General features: G+C 53.5%; 1 protein-coding gene across 2 annotated transcripts; it reads left to right on the forward strand.

Annotated features, from left to right (window-relative positions):
• Window positions 1-733: 733 nt before the first annotated feature.
• Window positions 734-18,303, forward strand: TBC1D13 (TBC1 domain family member 13). 2 transcript variants are annotated; one of them, XM_047698659.1, is made up of 12 exons: window positions 734-886; window positions 1,867-1,940; window positions 3,672-3,712; window positions 4,303-4,364; window positions 4,502-4,601; window positions 5,429-5,511; window positions 7,936-8,095; window positions 12,560-12,770; window positions 13,330-13,493; window positions 14,437-14,597; window positions 14,748-14,805; window positions 15,660-18,303. In XM_047698659.1, exons 1-12 carry the CDS (start codon window positions 864-866, stop codon window positions 15,723-15,725), a joined length of 1,203 nt encoding a protein of 400 aa, XP_047554615.1. In that variant the 5' UTR covers window positions 734-863; the 3' UTR covers window positions 15,726-18,303. The 2 variants fall into 2 exon arrangements, with proteins under 2 accessions (XP_047554615.1, XP_047554616.1); XM_047698660.1 differs by lacking the exon at window positions 3,672-3,712 and having other exon boundaries at window positions 808-886.
• The last annotated feature ends 392 nt before the right edge of the window (window positions 18,304-18,695 follow it).

Consider the following 18,695-nt stretch of genomic DNA (forward strand, 5'->3'; position numbering starts at 1 on the left):
TTTAGCTCTGTATCTACCACACAAGTGGGTGCAGAACTGTGGGGTCGACAAATAAAGGGACAGATATCTGTGTGTGGGCTTCACGGGAGCGGAAAATTCCTCAGAGCTGGAGGGCGGGTTTGAGGTTCCCCAGCCCGGTGATAAAGTTTTCACCCATCAGTGGATAAATTAAAAAAAAAAAAAAAAGGACATATGCACATATGAGCCCCTAGGTATAGAGAAAATCATTGTAAGGCTGGCAACTATCTTTCCTCGGAAGGATCCTGAAATCTTGGCTTTTTCTCGTGTTCTGGTATGCTGAGTTTCACGTTCAACTCCGAAAGCCAAGGAAACACTGAACTACCGGCGTGCTCATCCATCCCGTAGTCACCGAACCACAGCCATGGAGCCCTCGGCTCGGCGCGGGCACTGCTGTCACAGGCGTGCAGGACTCAGCCGTGAAAAGACCAGCCTGGAGGCCTGTGTCGTTCAGCAGGGAAGGTCCACATTCCCGAAACAAGGACGCCAGTTTACGGCCGCCGAGGACCGGGTAAGGAAGAGGACAGGGTGACAAGTGCACTGCAGAGATGGAAACGGAGGCCCAGGAAAGCGCAAAGAATAGGCCTCGGGAACACAGTTCGCGCGGTCACCGGCGCGTCCTTAACTTGGGCGGTGAGACCCGCGAGACGGGTGGGGGCGGGGGCAGGGGCGGCACGTGAGCGGGGCGGGGCCGGGCAGAGGGGGCGGGGCGAGACGGAACGCAAGCTCTCGCGGCTGCGTTTCCGGTCGGAGGCCTTTGCAAACAGCCCCGCGTCCCCAGGGGGCGGCGGCGGCGGTGGCGGTGGCGGCGGCGGAGGCAGCGGGGGGATCCGGAAGTCAACGCCATGTCGAGTCTGCACAAGAGCAGGTAAGGGCCACGGGGGCCGACCCAGCCACACCACTCCCGGTCAGGCCGCCCCCTCTGCTTTGCAGAGGGGGGCGCAGGCACGGCCAGGAATCCGGGAGCCCCCCTCGCGGTAGAGGGTCTCGGGCGCCCACTTTCCAACCTCATTGCCTGTGGGCCTGAGAGGGCACGGAGCGGAGGCACTTCTTCTGCTCCCCGCTGTCACCCCATTTCTCTCCCTCATCCTGGACCCCGGGTTTCTCTCTTCCCCTCGTGTCTTCCTCATCCAAGGCCTCGAAGCCCGGTTCCCCAGCTCCCCAACCCCACCCCCGTTTTTGTCGTTCCCCCCCGCGTCCCAGCACCCTCCCCTCTGAATGCTCCCTGTCCCCCGCTGGCCCGTTTCTAACAAGACATGCTGGAGAACCTGGATTCTCCAGGCTCCCCTCCCCCAGGCCAAATCCCTCAGCACCGGCCAAATTTTGCTCACTCTTCAATTTTCCTCCGCCACTTGTTCTTTAAACCTTTTGTCCTTGCCTGCGGGTTAGCCCAGAAGTCTTCTAATGGTTATATTTTTGAGCCTGGAGAGCTGCGTGCGGATTACACAGGCCCGTTGTCTAGGGATCATGTTACTCCTGGTTCCTAGGGTTCCTTGAGTTCAGATAGTGGCCCTGTGGGCTGGGCCCCCCAGCAGGAAGTGCCCAATAAATGCTCACTAAATATTAGAATTGTGTCTGATTTCATGATGTTTGCTTGAGAACCTCTAGACAGACAAGAATACCTCTATGTTTCTGGGTTTGAAGGAAGGAGTGATCTGTAGTTCTGTCATTCCCCAAAGATGCCTTTGGCCAGGACCTTGACAGCTTTGCTGTCTTTCTGTCCTGAAGGGACAGGGGGAACGGGTTGAAGACTGGTGATACGAGAGCTCTGGGCTTCAGGAGTGATCACTAAGTCTGTCACTGTGGGGTTTGGGTGTGCTTCACCTGCCTCCCCATCCCGCCTTCTAGGATTGCAGATTTCCACGATGTCCTGAAGGAGCCCACCATCGCCTTGGAAAAGCTTCGGGAACTCAGTTTTAGTGGTAAGCGGCGGTTCCTCCAGGTTCAGAGTTTTCCTAGAGCAACGCTGTGTGGTTGGAATGGAGGAGACAGCCCGCAAGGCCACACCCGGGCAGTTCTGGGGGCCAGGATGCCTCCTGGGGACTTTGCCAGATTCTGTGACTCTGAAACAGCTCTTGACAACCCTAACCACCAAGGACATGTCTGTGGGCCTGGATGTTTCCTGGTGTTTAAGTGGTGCTTGCTGCTTGCCGAGAGTCACTGGAGAGGGGGTCTGGGAGGCTGGAGCGGGAGGCTGGAGCTGCTGCAGTGTCTTCCTCACTCCTCAGACAACTTCCTGTGTTGTAGAATTTGGTTAGCGGCAGAGTGGTTCCTGGTTCTCTCCCAGGCTCGGGGATCAAAGCCGAGTCAGGCGATCGTGAACTTTGGTTAAGGCCTTGAGATCCTGACTCTAGGAGCCGAACTTCAGTGATGTTTGACTTTGCCCTCCCGGGCCTGGTTACCCTGCCAACACAGAGATTTCTGCTTATCTTTTAAAATACCCTAAGGTGTTCTGTGCAGGTTCTTGTTACTGCTTGGCCCTTGTGTCTTGGTCAGCGAGGAATTCTTGAGTTGCTGTTCTCCCCGTGCGGATTCTGAGGTGGAGGCATTAGCTCCTGTTCGCGGTGTTGGGGGTCTGGAAGCAGCAGCTGCTTTAGTGAACTTCCTCACAGTCTTGCCGCAGGAGTTTGTTTTTTTGTTCACGGGTGGTATTTAGACCCTGAAGACCTTGAGGGGGTCTGGGGGTGTGTACTGAGCTGGAGACTCTTCCAGGCCTTGGGGGAGCCATTCTGCGGGAGCTGTGGAGTTTGGGCTGTAGGATTCAGACACACCCGTGTTTGAGTCCCTGATTGCTCTGTGTTAAGGATTGGTTTCCTTATTTGGAAGATGAGGACAATGATGCTAATCTTGCCTATTTACTAGAGTTATAATGAGGGTTAAGTGAAGCAGTGGGCATAAGGCACAAAGCACTTACCATTTATAGCTTAATTTGTGTTCCACAAGTATTTATGGTTTGCCTTCTGTGTGCTGTGTCCCATGCTAGAGAAAGGGACTGTAGGACGCATTTGGCTTTCGTCTTTCTGGGGCTTGCCCAGTGCTCAGGGTTATAGATGCTAAATAAATACACAAACTTGGGGCGCCTGGGTGGCTCAGTGGGTTAAAGCCTCTGCCTTCGGCTCGGGTCATGATCTCAGAGTCCTGGGATCGAGCCCCACATCGGGCTCTCTGCTCAGCGGGGAGCCTGCTTCCTCCTCTCTCTCTGCCTGCCTCTCTGCCTGCTTGTAATCTCTTTCTGTCAAATAAATAAATAAAATCTTTAAAAAAATTTTTTTAATACACAAACTGTGTTACACAGTCCTGATTGTGATGGACACTGTGAAGGAGAAGTCACGGAACCATTATCGCTTGTAACGAGAGATCTGACTTTAATTGGGAAGAGATGGTGGTGGGTAAACGCTGCTCCGAGGAAGCAAAACCGAGAATGAGAAGGTGTTATCCTCAAAAGAACATTCCACACAGAGGGAGTGCTGGGCTGGGGTCACGGAGAGAAATACGCAGGATTAGCATCCAGTTCAGTCATCTTTCTGACAGAAAATGAACCTGGAAGAAGTACTTCTTGCGCATTCCATTTCCTGCCAGCTAGCTCTGAGGTGGAGGGCCGGGGGTCCGGGGACTCTGGCCTGGGGCGTGACTCTTGCCTGCTGTGTCCACAGGCATCCCCTGTGAGGGCGGACTGCGGTGCCTCTGCTGGAAGGTGGGTGTGCCTGGGCTGGGGCGTCTGCTCTGCCGAGAGTCCTTGGGTTCCTGCATGGGCTATCCCCACCCCAGCCCCTTCTTCTTGTTCTGCGCCTTTCCTTGCTTGTTCGAGGAAACTTTTCTGGGAAGTTGGGGGTTTTCTGTTCTTGGCATCCCCTCCAGGATCCCCTTGGGGATGGAACGCTTTGTATTGCCAGAGAAGCCCTCTCCTTCCTGGTTCATACAGAGAAACGGAAGTGATGCTTCATGGGACAAAAAAAGGCCATGCTTTGCCCACGGCTCTTAGCTGAGGTGGGAGCCAAAGCCCAGTGCCTGGGTTTCTAGCCTCTTTGAGCACCACATTTTATTATCATTTGGAAGTCTGTGTGAAGAAAAGCAGCGGAAAGGGCTGGTTTGGGGTCAAGGAGGAGGGAGTCAGTGGAGGCAAAGGGAAGGCTACCCTAGTCCACACCTCCATTCGTGGGTTTCAGCCCGTCTGGTCTGCTCTGGGCTTTATTAGGCATTTTCCGTGAGGCCAGTCCACCTCCATGTACTGTCGGGGATTGAGCTGGAGAGTCGCCAGAGCTTTATTCCTCTCCCTCTGTGCAGATTCTCTTGAACTACCTCCCCTTGGAAAGAGCCTCATGGACCTCCATCCTGGCCAAGCAGAGGTGAGACCGTGGGAGAGGGGGATGATGGGAGGCCCTTTGTGTCAGACCACGGGTCTTGCCTCCTGTTGCTGTTCTTTGGTCCATGCTCCCAGGATGGGACCTTTGGGATCATCTGTGTCTCCTCTTCTCTTCCACAGGGAGCTATATTCTCAGTTCCTGAGAGAAATGATTATTCAGCCTGGCATTGCCAAGGCCAACATGGGTGTGTCCAGGGAGGATGTGACCTTTGAGGACCATGTGAGTAAGGGTGACAGCAGGGACCGAGGCTACAGAGTAGGGAGGGATGCAGGCTTTGGAGCTGGCAAGTTCCCCCAGCCCCGGAGGACAGGTGGAGCCAATCTGGGCCCCCTCTTGGCCTATTAAGTACTTCCTTTCTGTGTGGGGCCACTCTGCCCATGAAAGCTGTTGTCTCTCATTTCTATTTCCCAGGCACTGGACCCAGTAGGGAATGTTAAGTCATATCTTGGGCTCCGAAGGCGTCGTAGCACTGAGCCCCATCCTCGTGTCGGCACTGTCTCCTTTCCACCCCACCTCTGTTCCGTGGGGAAGGTTTTGATTTTATAGTTGAAGAAAGAGCAGGCAGGAGTGAGGATAGACTATGTTCCTGTGGCCAAGAGGAAGCCTCATTCTCTCCTCAAATACTGAGCCCCTCCCCATGTGCAGGAAGTGAGCATGGATGGACCCAGGCTCATGCTCCAAGGATTAGGATGGGCGATTCAAAGTATCGATGAGTCACATTGCAAGAGACCTAATGATACAACGTGCATTCATTCAGCAAGCATTCAGCAGCGCCTGGCGTAGGCAGCGTTTGAGAACGGCAGCCACAGACAGAAGGGACGCTCCCTGGCCAGCAGGGATGTCGTTGGGACAGACTGCGGGGCTCTGCTTGGAGTTAGAATGTGATGTGGGAGGCTCCCCGTCTGGCTCACAGGCTGTCTCAGAGCCTCAGCGGGGCCCCTGGTGGGATTGTTGGTTTGGGGCCTCTGCTCTGGCCCCCAGACTGGAGTCTGTCGGCTGACATCCTAGTCGGACCTAGAACAGAGCAGCTGATTCTCTCCCCACAGCCGCTCAACCCTAGTCCTGACAGCCGGTGGAACACTTACTTCAAAGACAACGAGGTGCTGCTGCAGATCGACAAAGATGTCCGGTAAGTGGGGCCCTGGCGGTCAGGAGCTGGCGCATGGGAATGTTGGGGAGTTTCCCAGTCCTGTGCTTTCCAGCCCATGCCCACAGGTGGGTGTTTGAGGAACTAGTGGGTCATCCAGTAGGTGGGTCCAGGCCCCAGCGATGTCGGCCTGTGAATGGGGCTGGCAAGCGAGGTGAGTGCCTGACGCTCCTCTTGCCCTGCCTTAGTGGCGTTGGTGCCCCAGGCGTGTACGGATGGTTCATCCCATGATTCCGGCAGCAGATACTGAGGCCCTGCTTTATGGCAGGCTCCACGCCAAGCTCTGCGTTGAGCTTGGAGTCGACAGACATAGCCCTTCTTAGGAGCTTAGAACCTGGTGGGGAGGATGGGAAGATAGTCTTTCAGTAAGACATCTTCCAAGTAATTAGCATTTGTGGTAAATGCTCTGAGAGGAGAGTTCAGGGCGCTTTTTAGAGCTTGGAGGAAGCCTTGGCTGAGGTCTTGGGAGTGATAGACTTTGGGGGATGAGGAAGGGAAAGGTCGTGGCTGGGAAGAGCTGCCTGTAGGAAGGCCCTGGAAAGCGCACAGAAGCACATTCGAGGAGCAGTGTGAAGGCCAGCGTGCTTGAAGCCACACTAGAGGAAGGCGGGGGTTGGACCTCGGACTTGATCCGGAAGACATGGGGCAATTGTGCAAAGGTCTTAAGCGTAGGAGTGACGGGGTCAGGTGTGTGTTTTATGAAAAGTGGTGAGCTACAGCGTGTACGTGGGTGTGCTTTTCCACTTGGCAGAGAAATGTGGAAACACACTTGTGCTGTCCTGTGGGGTTGGCGGGTCTGGAAGTGGGTGGGATCTCCCACAAGGCTGTGTGAGGAGCGGGAAGGGAGCCTTATCTGCAGTGGGGCTGAGTGGTTGGAACTAGAGTTCTGGAGTCTGTTTGCCTGGTTTCAGTTCCGCCTTCAGCGGGTGTTAGCTGAGTCTCCAGGCCCTTGCCACCCTGGGTGCTGCTCCTCTGTCTCTGCTCATTTGGCCCAGGCCTGTCTTCAGAAGGCCCCAGCTGGATACCCAGCCCAGCGCGGCTCCTCCAGGATGCATGGGGTTCGTCTCCTGCATTCTGGGGCTGGTGTTGGGGCATCCTCTGTCCAGAAGGTGTCTTAACCAACCACATCTTGAACCCGGTTCTAGAGAAATTGATTCAGTCTCATGCTGGTAGCGACTGTAGCACGTTGAGCAGGTTTCTGGAGAGCAGGTTTGCAATGTGCTGTATGTGAGAAGTCTGGAAAAATGTGCTTCTGCTGTCTCACAGACACGAGAAAAACCTGGTGCCTTAAACTCACATGGCGCTGTGTGTCGGTGATTCCTCAGTCAGACCAGAAGCAAAACAAAACCAACTCTGTCACATTCTAGAAACTATCTCCCACCTTGATTTGTTCCCTCCCTCGCGTTGGACATCTTCCTGTGTCAGCTGTATATGCTGTCCTGTTGTACCACGCGCAACATCACTATTTTAAACCACACTACATCTAACACCCTGGCATATTGGATAAATGTATATTTTTAAAGATTTTATTTATTGTTTTGTCAGAGAGAGAGAGAGCGAGTGTGTGCTACCCGCACACAAGCAGGGGGAGCGGCAGGCCGAGGGAGAAGCAGGATCCCTGATGAGCAGGGAGCCCAATGTGGACCTTCATCCCAGGACCCTGGGGTCGTGACCTGAGCCGAAGGCAGATGCTTAACTGCTTGAGCCACCGAGGCATCCCTAGATACATATTTTTGACATGGAGAGATGTTTGTGGTTTAAGAGAAGAGTTGGAGGGCAGCCCTCTTGCATCCCCTCCCTTCTCGGGAGCTTTGTACTATCACTTTGCTGTTGCTCAATAAATCTTGCTTTGCTGCCCACCAAAAAAAGGAAAAGAAAAAAAAAAGTTGGATTAGAAGACCGTAAGGACCCCTAAAAGTTTATATGTGTGTGTATCTATTTACAAATAACACATAAGATTATGGGTATACTTGTGTGTGTGTATATATATATATATATAATACGTGTCTTGCTCTTTATAAACTAAACTTTTAAAAATAATATGTTGGTTTTTTTTTTTTTAAATCTGGGTTTTTCTTTTTTTTTTTTTTTAAGATTTTATTTATTTATTTGACAGAGAGAGAGAGATCACAGGTAGGCAGAGAGGCAGGCAGAGAGAGGGAGAAGCAGGCTCCCCGCTGAGCAGAGAGCCCAACGTGGGGCTCGATCCCAGGACCCTGAGATCTTGACCTGAGCCAAAGGCAGAGGCTTAACTCACTGAGCCACCCAGGCGCCCCTAAAATGTTGTTTTTTAAAAACACATAAAAAATGCCTTTTGGGATACTGGCGCACCCTACAGTGGGGCGCTGATGGGATGCCCTAAACCTCCACCCTGAGTAACAGAACTCTCCTGTTTCCTCTCGACAGGAGGTTGTGCCCAGACATATCTTTCTTCCAGAGAGCCACCGAGTACCCCTGCCTCCTTATCCTGGACCCCCAGAATGAGTTCGAGACCCTTCGAAAGCGGGTGGAGCAGACAACACTGAAATCCCAGACAGTGGCCCGGAGCCGCAGTGGAGTCACAAACGTGAGAGCCAACCTGGGGGCCCCAGGGACCTTTTCCTCCGTGCTTCCCTTGGAGCCCTGGCCACTGGCCATCGGGCCTGTAACCATCTGCCCTGACAGTTACCCAGAGAGAACTTTGGGTAATTTGGTCCTGCCAGGTCTGCCTCTGGGGTTCCTTGTGCACGTCAGGTGTCCAAAGCTGGGTGTCAGGGGTCCCGGGGGAGGGCCCTGCTGTGCAGTGAAGGAGCAGCAGAGGACATGGCTCTTGAAAAAGTAATTGCATGTTGATGGGGAAAGTGTGGTGGGAGCAGTGATGGCGGTGGGGAGCTGACCTGCCCTGGCCTGGCCAAGACTTCTCTGAGGAGGTGACATTTAAGCTGAGCACCCAAGAACTAGGAGGAAAGCTCATTCCAGGAGGAGAGGAGGGCATACATAGGCTTCAGGCAGGAGAGAGCCGTGGTGTGTTCAGGGACTGGGGGTGTCCAGCCTGGCTAGAGGCAGGGCTGCTGGAGGATGCCGGCAAGATCAGTGGTGTCGCGGCTGCCTGGGGCCTTGGTCCTGAGGCCTGGGGAGCCTTGCAGCATTCCTGGCAGGCCAGTGACATGATTCGGGTCTCCCTCTGTAAAGGACTGCTGTGGGCCCCACGGGGGTATTGATGGGAGGGGTAGGAAAGGAGGTTGGGAGGCAGCTGCATTGTCCAGGCAAAGGCGTGTGAGGGCCAGGGTAGAATGGGGGGGTGGGGTAGAGCTGAGAGACTTAGGAGCTAGAATTTTTCTTTTTAAGATCTTATTTTTTTTAAGTCGTGTCTATACCCAATGTGGTGTTCAGATTTACATCCCTGAGATCAAGAATCGTGTGCTCTGCTCACTGAGCCAGCCAGCTGTTCCAGGAGCTAGAATTAATAGGACTTGTTCTGGCCAAGTCATGCTGAGTGTTTGAATCCCGTTCTTCTAGCAGATTCTGTAACTCTGAGAAGTTGCTTGTAGCTAGATGAAGCATAGTACCTTGTTCTTTAATTTACACCTGTGCTTTGTTACGTGGAAAGTTGCTTGTAGCTAGATGAAGCATAGTACCTTGTTCTTTAATTTACACCTGTGCTTTGTTACGTGGAACTCCCAAATTGTTCCTCAAAATTTTTCATTGTCCTCCAACAGTGGAAAAACCCTTCTCTGTAATCTCCAACAAGCTAGTGACAGATAATATTTCAGAAGCTTTTGGCCTCCCAAGTAGAATGACTGATGAGGTCTCTGTGTCTCTAGGAGAGCAGCCATTTTCTGCTACAGAGGTGACAAGGGCAGTTACAACTGATCCCAGCGTCCCCCATTGGGGAGACAGAATGCTTGGTTTTGTGGGTGACCCTCTTACTCACTGCTGATGTCTTGGCTATAGGGCAAGGTGGGGATCTGACTTCCTTCATTTCACTATAGTAATTGGGGTTTGAGAGCCAAGGTCTTACCCACTTTAGGTTCCAGTCTGGTCCTCGTGGCAGAGAACCTGACCAGAAGCTTCATCCTTGGACCTCGAGGCCTGTGGTTGGACAGTTTAGTTGAGTATCCCTCTAACTTTGGGACAGTAATACCAAGTGACCTTCCTGGGCTTCCGTCTCCTCTTCTATAAACTGGACATAATCATTTCCATCCTCCTGGCTTTTAAACTGGCCAGAGGTTGAAATGAGCTTGTGGCTCTGTAGATTTTTGGAAGGCTGGAAAGCACTTCTCCGAGGTCTCGGCTCCGGGCCCTGGGATCAGCCACTCCGGGTGCTGTCATGTAATGCGAGCAGTGGATGAGTAACCCAACATCTGTTTGTTTGTTTGTTTATTTATTAGAGAGCACGAGCAGGGGGAAGGGCAGAGAGAGAGGGAGAAGCAGACTCCTCACTGAGCAGGGAGCCTGATTTGGGACTTAATCCAGGACCCAGAGATCATGACCTGAGCCGAAGGCAGATGCTTCGCCAATGGAGCCACCCAGGCGCCCCGAGTGACCTAACATTTCTGAGCCTCAGTTTCCTCATTGTGAAAATAACGTTGAGCAGATACCGTTGATTGTACAGAGGATTTGATGGCTTGTAGAGTGCCGTCTTGCACTCGGCAAACTCAGGAAATGTTAGCGATGTGTGTATGAGCGCACGTGGATGCACGTGCATATGATGGAGAGGGACTTGGTCTTCGGGACCCCGTGCTTTGGGGACAGCTCCATACGCTGTCCCTGCCCGCACTGGCTTGTAGCTCTCTCACCCTGGGAACCCCGGCACCTGACTCCTCACAGAGCACCTGAGGCTCCTGTTGGCACCTGCTGTTGGAGACCTCTGCCCTGCTTCACGAACGGCCCCCTGGAGCAGGGATCCTCTTCTACTTATTGCCCAACTTTTTCTTTTCTTTTCTTTTCTTTTTTGTTAGAGAGAGAGAGTGAGAGAGAGGGACTGTGCGTGTGCACTCAGGGAACTTGCAGAGGAAGAGGAAGAGAATCTCAAGCCGACTCCCTGCTTAGCATGGAGCCTGGTGTGGGGCCGGAACCCACCACCCTGAGATCATGACCTGAGTCGAAACCAAGAGTTGGATGCTTGACCTCCTGAGCCACCCAGGCTCCCCTCTAACTTTTTCTTAATGGAGAATCTGAGGAGCGCCTGGCTGGCTCAGCCAGTAGAACATGGGACTCTCAATCTCGGGGTTGTGAATTCGAGTCCCTCCTTGGATGTAGAGATGATTTAAATGAATGAAACTTAAAAAAAAAAAAGAGAGAGAAAATCTGAAACTTGTAGAGAAGTTGAAAGAAGAGTACAGTACTTTGCACCTGAATTCAACAGTTGTTAACTTCCTGCTGAACTTGTGGGTATATTCTGCATAGAGTAAGTTGCATATGGCCTGACCCTCGCCCCCCAGGTATTTCAGCAGGCATCTCCTGGGAGCGAGCACCTCCTCCTTCTTAACCACCGTCACATCTATGAAAATTAATAATTCCACACAACACCCAGTATCCAGGCCATGGTCAGGTGTCCTCCATGGTGCTGAGAATATTTTTATTGTTTGACTCCTAGCCAGGACCCAGTCAAGGTGTATATGTTGCATGGAGATGTTATGTTTCTGTAGTCTTGTGATCTGGGGCGGCCTCCACTGTCCCCCCAGGTGTAGTATTTGACTTTCTGAAGAATCTGGGCCAGTTGTCTGTTGTTTAAAGGTTGGTTCTTATTGTTGTTGTTGTTATTTTTAATTTATTTTAGAGAGAGAGAGTGTCTGCATGCACGTGAGCCAGTGGGAAGAGAAGCACAGGAGAGGGAGACAAGTAGACTCTCCACTATGCAGGGAGTCTGACCCACAACTGATACAGGCCTCAGCTCTAGGACCCCGAGATCATGACCTGAGCTGAAATCCAGAGCTGTATGCTTAACTGACTGAGCCACCCAAGTGCTCCTGTTTAAAGATTTTTTTTTTCCCCAAGATTTATTTATTCACTTGACAGACAGAGATCACAAGTAGGTAGAGAGGCAGGCAGAGAGAGGTAGGGAAGCAGGCTCCCCGCTGAGCAGAGAGCCCGATGCGGGGCTCGATCCCAGGACCCTGGGATTATGACCCGAGCCGAAGGCAGAGGCTTAACCCACTGAGCCACCCAGGCGCCCCTAAAGATTTTTTTAAAAAGTAAAATATGGGGCACCTGGGTGGCTCAGTCGGTGAAGCGTCTGCCTTTGGCTCAGGTCCTGATCTCCAGGTCCTGGGATCGAGCCGGGCATTGGGCTCCCTGCTCAGCAGTGAGTCGGCTTTTCCTTCTCCTCTGTGATCCCTCTCCCTCTGTGATTGCTTTCATTCTCTCTCAAATAAATAAGATCTTAAAAGAAAGAAAAAGTAGGGACGCCTGGGTGGCTCAGTTGGTTAAGCAGCTGCCTTTGGCTCAGGTCATGATCCCAGCGTCCTGGGATCGAGTCCCACATCAGGCTCCTTGCTCATCAGGGAGCCTGCTTCTCCCTCTGCCTCTGCCTGCCATTCTGTCTGCCTGTGCTTGCTCCCTCTCCCTCTCTCTCTCTGACAAATAAATAAAATCTTAAAAAAAAAAAAAAAAAGAAAGAAAGAAAGAAAGAAAGAAAGAAAGAAAGAAAAAGTAAAGTATAACTTCCATGCAATAAAATGCCAGGTCTGGAGTGTACGGCTGGGTGAACTTTTTCTTATGTCCATATCTTGTGCTGCCAACCCAGTCAAGACACTGAACATTTCCATCATCTAGAATGTTCCTTAGTGTCCCTTGCCAGTCAGTACGCCCTCACCTCAGAGGCAAGTGTTGTAGCTTTTATCACCATAAATTAGCCTTTAGTCCAGCCGTCGTGCACAATGTCCCACATTCTGGATTTGTCTGCTTGCTTCTGCTCATGGTATTGGACACATTCTGCTTTGCTCTGTGTTCCCCATAAGCTGGAAGTTGGGTCTAGGCTGAAGGGTAAACATATCTGAACACATTACCTGTAATGCCACCTGCCTTCCTGGGTCCTCTCCTCCCACAGATGAGCTCCCCGCACAAGAACTCTGCGCCATCCTCCCTGAATGAGTACGAGGTGCTGCCCAACGGCTGTGAGGCCCACTGGGAGGTGGTGGAGCGCATCCTGTTCATCTATGCCAAGCTCAACCCTGGCATCGCTTACGTACAGGGCATGAATGAGATCGTGGGGCCCCTCTACTATACCTTTGCCACTGACCCCAACAGCGAATGGAAAGGTAAAAGGGCTCATGGTGCCCCCATCCTTCCGGCATCTCCCTAGAAAAGTGGACCAAGGAGAGCCAGGCTGACGGGCCTTATCAGGCTGTGCAACTCTCTTCCCTTCTCTGGGCCTCCCTCTGCCCTCCATCACATGTGAGGGGTTCACCTGGATGGTCTCTGGGTTCCTTTGCAGCTCAGGTTTTCTAGAATGTTGGAGGCATACTGATCTCTATTTCTCACTGAAATCCTGGTAGAGGAGATGAGATTAATATACAGGAAGTTGAATGATTGACAAGGAATTAAATAACGATTGAGAAGATGTCATCAGAAGTGCATGTGATAGTTGCTAAGTGAAAGTACAGTGTTGCCAGAAGACGTGAGAAGACGTGATGTCCTTAGTGTGGGGGGTGGAGCATGGTCAAGGAGAGAGGAGGGCCCGAGTCCAGCTGGGAGGGTGGGTGGCCCGGAGAGGCTCAGAGGTAACGGGGGAAGCTGTCCTATGAGTGAGAGTTGGGGTGGGACTTGGGAGAGCATCAGTTCCCTTGCAGCTGCCCTCCCCCTGCCCCTGTCACCCAGAGCACGCCGAGGCAGACACCTTTTTCTGCTTCACCAACCTCATGGCTGAGATCCGGGACAACTTCATCAAAAGCCTGGACGACTCACAGTGTGGCATCACCTACAAGATGGAAAAGGTGTACTCCACCTTGAAGGACAAAGACATGGAACTCTACCTGAAACTGGTGAGGGGCACCAGGACCCCTGGGCCACAGCAGACAGATGGGAAAGGGTGCAGATAGAGGCCTCCTGAGCACCCCAGGCCCCGGGCAAAGTCTGGCTTGAGTCTGGAGATGAAAAGTGGCCACTGCACTGGGGACCGCTGGCCCAGGTGCTGTGGCGCGACTGGGAGACTGAGGCAGCAGTTGACGTGGAGACTAGCAGGCTGGGTGTGAGGAGGAGGCAGGCAGGGGCCCGTCACGGGCCAGGCACGGCGCAGGCTGTTTACCGTGTGCCGGATGCCTTTAGCCTGGTGGTAGTCCTCTGAGAAAAATGTAGGAATGTCATTCTTAAAAATCAAAAATAATCTAAAAAGTTACTGGACTGGCATTCCCTATTGATTTCAGAAAACAGTTTTGTGAAGAGATAGTCTACATAAACAAAAATCATTTGAACAGAAAAATACACATAAACAGAAATGGAATTACGTTTTTGCTTTCCGTAACAATTTTACTGTTAATATTCCCTGGGGCTGACCAGAGGCTCATCTTTCTGGGGAATGATGGCCCTATAAGGCTGTAGTGTAGCGGAAATAAGTGAAATGATCTATTTCACGTGCTATTAAACACAAGCCCAGGCTTTTTAGTAAGTGCCCGATAATGGGTCTGTCTGCTACTAAATCCAAGGTTTTAATTCATACCGTATTTTAAAAAGAATTAGAGCAATCACTTGTAATTCTAGGGAGCTTACATCAAAGCTTGGATTTCTGGCTTCTCTTGACAAATTGGAAGATCTGGCAGCACTGGCTGGCGGCAAGCAGCAGCTGCCCCTCAGCTGGCCGAGGCTCTCCAGGCACCGCAGTGCCTTTGCCCCCTCAGTGTGCCTCGCACAGGACATGTGGCTGGTGTGATAGGCCACATGGCACCGCGTGGTAACCGAGCACCCCACCCCACGCCTGTGTCTCCCCAGCAAGAGCAGAACATCAAGCCCCAGTTCTTCGCCTTCCGCTGGCTGACACTGCTGCTGTCCCAGGAGTTCTTGCTGCCCGACGTCATCCGTATCTGGGATTCCCTCTTCGCTGACGACAACCGTTTCGACTTCCTCCTCCTGGTCTGCTGTGCCATGCTCGTGTGAGTGTGACGGCCAGCAGAGGGGTTGGCGGGGGCTGTCTTCAGGAGGAGTGAGCCACCACGGGTTGGGAGGAGGGAGTGGGAAGGGGCCCGCTGGGCCTGCACTCGGCCGCCCAGGGTTCCAGCACCTTCTCTGCTTCTTTCCCTCAGACTGATCCGGGAGCAGCTGCTAGAAGGGGACTTTACCATAAACATGCGGCTCCTACAGGTAGTGGATCTGGTGCGGCGAGCTCTGTCTTTGGCCGAGAGAGGCATGTGCTTACTAAGCACCCACCCACGCCCGTGGGTGACAAGCTGCTGTGACAGGCTGGGGTCAGGAAGCCGGGACATAAGCATCCAAACCCCTGCGGGGGCGGATCTGGTCTGGATCTAGGTTTGAGTCCCACTTCTGCCGCTTGAGTGTGGTGTTGTCTTGAGTGAATGACTCAGCATCCCTGGACCAGACGCTCTACGGAGCTTTGTCGTAACTGGGACACAATGGCCCCGGGTCCATCGCAGTGCTTGTTGGTGCGAGTGCTCGGGCCTGGGGGAGGACGGGGCACATAAGGGTTAAGAACCTGGGTGCCAAAGCAGACAGCTGTGGGTCCACGTCTTCGTGCTGCCATGCCTGAGCCAAGTGACCCCCTCTCCAGGCCTCACTTTCTTCAACACCTGGCTTGGGGTTGGTGTGCAGTAGCTGGATTGGCCAGGTCTGTAAGAGAGGAGGTGACCCGTGAACTAGCGTGCCAGCAACGTCCGGCCCGCTCTCAGCTGGCTCGTTACGAATGCGCTTGGGTTTGAGGGCAGGAGAGAGATGGTGGGGGGGATTGGTCCTGGTGCTAAGGAAGAGGCTGTGATCCTGGCTGGTGCTGATCGGGTTGGGCTGGTGAGGGCTGCAGCAGGTGTAGTGTTCACTCTACACAGGGGTTTGGGCAGAATGCCGGCTCTGGTAGCCTGTGGTCCCTGTCCCTGAGGCCGGGGGCCCAGGGCAGTGACAGGGCCCATGGGAGGGGCGTGGCTGTGGCAGAGGTGGTGAAGGGTGACTGACTTCAGAGGCACATTGTTGACCTTTCCCATACCTAGGATTATCCCATCACAGATGTCTGCCAGATCCTCCAGAAAGCCAAGGAACTTCAAGACTCAAAGTAGCCCGCTGGCAAGAGGCCCAGGTTTGGGAGAGAAGACACCGACCCCTGTACCGTGGCTTCTAGGACACACAGGAGCCTCTGGGATCCCAACCAGCCCGAGGGGAAGCTGCAGGACCGGCCCACTCCAGGCCTCCTCATTTGGCCCTCACCCTAGGCCGCGCCCCTCTGGGGGCACACTGTGCCATGCTCCTTTCTAACCACCCAGCCCTGGCTCTCTCCCTGCTCTTCGACCCGGGGGACCTTTGGCCCAGGCTGCCGAGCAAGGCAGGAGCTCACGAGGTGGTTTCTTGGGGCTAGGGCATACTGGGGGCACTGGGGGCTGGCAGGGGTCCTCCCCTGCCTGTGCTCTGCCGCTCCCTTCCTCCTCTCCTGCTCAGATCTTCTGGGCTCTGGTTACAGGAGGTGCTGGGCAAGTGAGCCAGAAACCACTTCTAGTTCTTGGTGCTTAGGCTTCTCCGTGGGGACGGTGACACTGTGAAGGAGCTAAGAAGCCACCGGGCCCGGGTCCCGCCCTCTGTCCCGCTCCCACCGAGTGTGTGTGTCTGTCCGTAGTCATGGGTGGGTGTGTCTGTGTCTCTTCATTCCCCAGGTGTCTGCTGCTCCTGTGTGTGCGGCTGTCACTGTGTGTGAGGGGGGTGGGGGTATCTTTGGTCCCTCGAGGTCTTTCTTCTCGGTCTCCCTCCCTTCACAGAGTATGTGTGACTCTCTGGCTCTGTCTGCCCCTCTCTCCATTTCCCTCTGCCCTTCTCTCTTGGGGTGCCTTATCCCCAGCCACTTCACCCCTCCTCCCCTCCATTCCATGAACCCCAGACACAGAATGAAGAGTCTGGCTGAGCAGAGCCCCTGGGGTCAGCTTTGGTATGATCCCATCCCCAGCCCTAAGCCCCTGGGTCCCACAGACTGGGAGGGAGTCAGTGCCTCACTAGAGGGCCCTGAATCTGCTCCCAACAGAAGTCTTGGAAACCAAAAGCTGCTGAGAAATGATGGCCCACAAGGCCCCTTGCCCTCCTTTCTGCCCAGGGTTGGAGGAAGGAGATGAGGGAGAACTGGATCTTCCAGAGATTCCCCCCAAAGGCCCTTGTTTCCCAGAGGAAAAGGATGCACAAGTGGTACTGTGCCAGGGGTTGGGATCCAAGTGCTTCGGAAGACTAGTCATTCCCATGGCTTCCAGGTCCCCGCCAGGGCGGTGAGTCCCATGAAGGGCAGGGGGCTGCCGACAGGAGCCTCTCTGGGCCAGGGGTAGCTGAGCTTAACAGCCGTGGATCCTGCCAGTGCCAGGAAAGGCATGTTTCCCCAAGCAGGGTGAGGGAGCTGCTGGCCCTTCTTCCCTGGGCACCTACGTGGGCTGCCCCCAGGATTTGGGGCAGGGCGCTCTGAGCAGGAGCAGCCGGCTTCTCTTGCCCCTGGGCCATGGGAGGAGTGGGCTTATTTTGACCAAACCCCTCCTCCTCCTGTGAGGAAGCAGGTGGCTTGGGTCTGGAAGGCTGGGCAGTGTAGCAGGGGTCCTCAGGCTTTCAGACTGGCCAGTGGTCTTTTGTCCCCAGAGCCTTCCTGAGTCTGGCATCCAGGACTTTGTGCTGCCCACCCAGGCTTGTCTGTGGGCCGGGAAGAGCTGTCCCCAAGTGGCTCCTATACCAGGCTGTACCTTGGGACGTTGTGCACATGCCTTTTTGCCTCCTCCTCTCCCAACACACAGTGTTTGGGAGATTTTTTACTATTTATTCAGACCCCTGGTTATTTATTGCAGACTGGCTAGTGCTTGATTCGGAGGTGAAGGGTGGGGCCAGGAGGGTAAAAAGCTGTTGGAGATAGTCTTCTGACTTTCCAAATCAGAGTCTGCATCCTCTCCCCCTGCCTCTGGGACCTTCCTGATTTCCCAGCAGGTCTTGGCTGGGAGGGCTGTGAGCTCTATACTGGAACTGGAGGTAAGGGATACCGGAGGGCTGGTGTTGAGAGGGCTGGTGTGGCCTCCGGACTGCAAGACCCCAGCATGGCACAGAGACACACTTCCGACCAGCCTGGCTTGGCCTCTTCCCAGAACTTGTCAGCTGGTGGTTCAGTCCCGACTTTGACCCCTTCCCAGCCTGAGGCTTGGGCCCCAGCCTGGGATGCAGCAGACTCTGCCCAGGATACCTGATGCATTCCCTCTTGCCTGTCCCTCTACTTTCCCTCCTGGGGCCATACTACTTGAACCACTGCGTCTGATTTGCCTCATTGGCAGGCTTAGGTCCAGTGCTCTCTCCTTGACCTTGGGATGAAGGTCAAGAGCACAGGGATCCTGTCCAGATTGGGCTGCGCTCCCCGGTAGGATACTGCCTGGGGAAAGGACAGGCCCTTGGTCATCACCCCTCCCCAGACTCTCCAGGGAGGCACCCGAGAGCCAGAGTGCCTGAGGCTTCCCCATTGGGAAGCTGCCCCCAGGACTTTGGACACTTAGAGATTGGGCTGTATGAGCTCAGCAGGTCTCACTCCGGGCTCAGAATGTGAGTCTGCTTTTGTTCTTTTCATCAGTTTTATTCCTTGAATCAATGCTGTTGATCACAAGTTGTCTTTAATAAATCATGTGTTCTTTGCAATGAGCATTGGTATTGTGATGGGCCGAAACCTTTGAGACCTCAGAGAAGGACAAATCTGAGCAGGGGTGGAGTCCGGAGACAGAGTGGGCAAAGAAAAAGGCTGGAAAATTCTTGTTGAAGAGCCCATTCAAGTCTTCTGATTCAACAATTGCAATTTGCACCTGCAGGCCAAGGGCCAGTGGGCTAGGGAAGGAGGTACTACTTACTTGGTTACACAGCAAGTTATTTTTGAGATGGACAGAATTTTGGAGTTCAAGTAAATACAATCCGGACTGCCCACAATCTAGAGAAAATCACTGAGAACATGTTAGTCTTTGCTACATCGTCGTTTTCTTGATATAGTTTTGTGTACTGTCTCACCCCTGAGGTTAGGTGGTAAGCAAGTTGCTGATATT

Source organism: Lutra lutra, chromosome 13, assembly GCF_902655055.1.
Source record: "Lutra lutra chromosome 13, mLutLut1.2, whole genome shotgun sequence".
In the NCBI taxonomy this organism is placed as follows: Eukaryota; Metazoa; Chordata; class Mammalia; order Carnivora; family Mustelidae; genus Lutra; species Lutra lutra.

Excerpts from the sequence above, each read along its gene's own strand:
- TBC1D13 (XM_047698659.1), top strand. The coding sequence starts at position 864 with ATGTCGAGTCTGCACAAGAGCAG. Across the intron at positions 3,713-4,302 it reads TGCGGTGCCTCTGCTGGAAG|ATTCTCTTGAACTACCTCCC; the intron begins GTGGGTGTGCCT and ends CCCTCTGTGCAG. Across the intron at positions 5,512-7,935 it reads CAGATCGACAAAGATGTCCG|GAGGTTGTGCCCAGACATAT; the intron begins GTAAGTGGGGCC and ends TCCTCTCGACAG.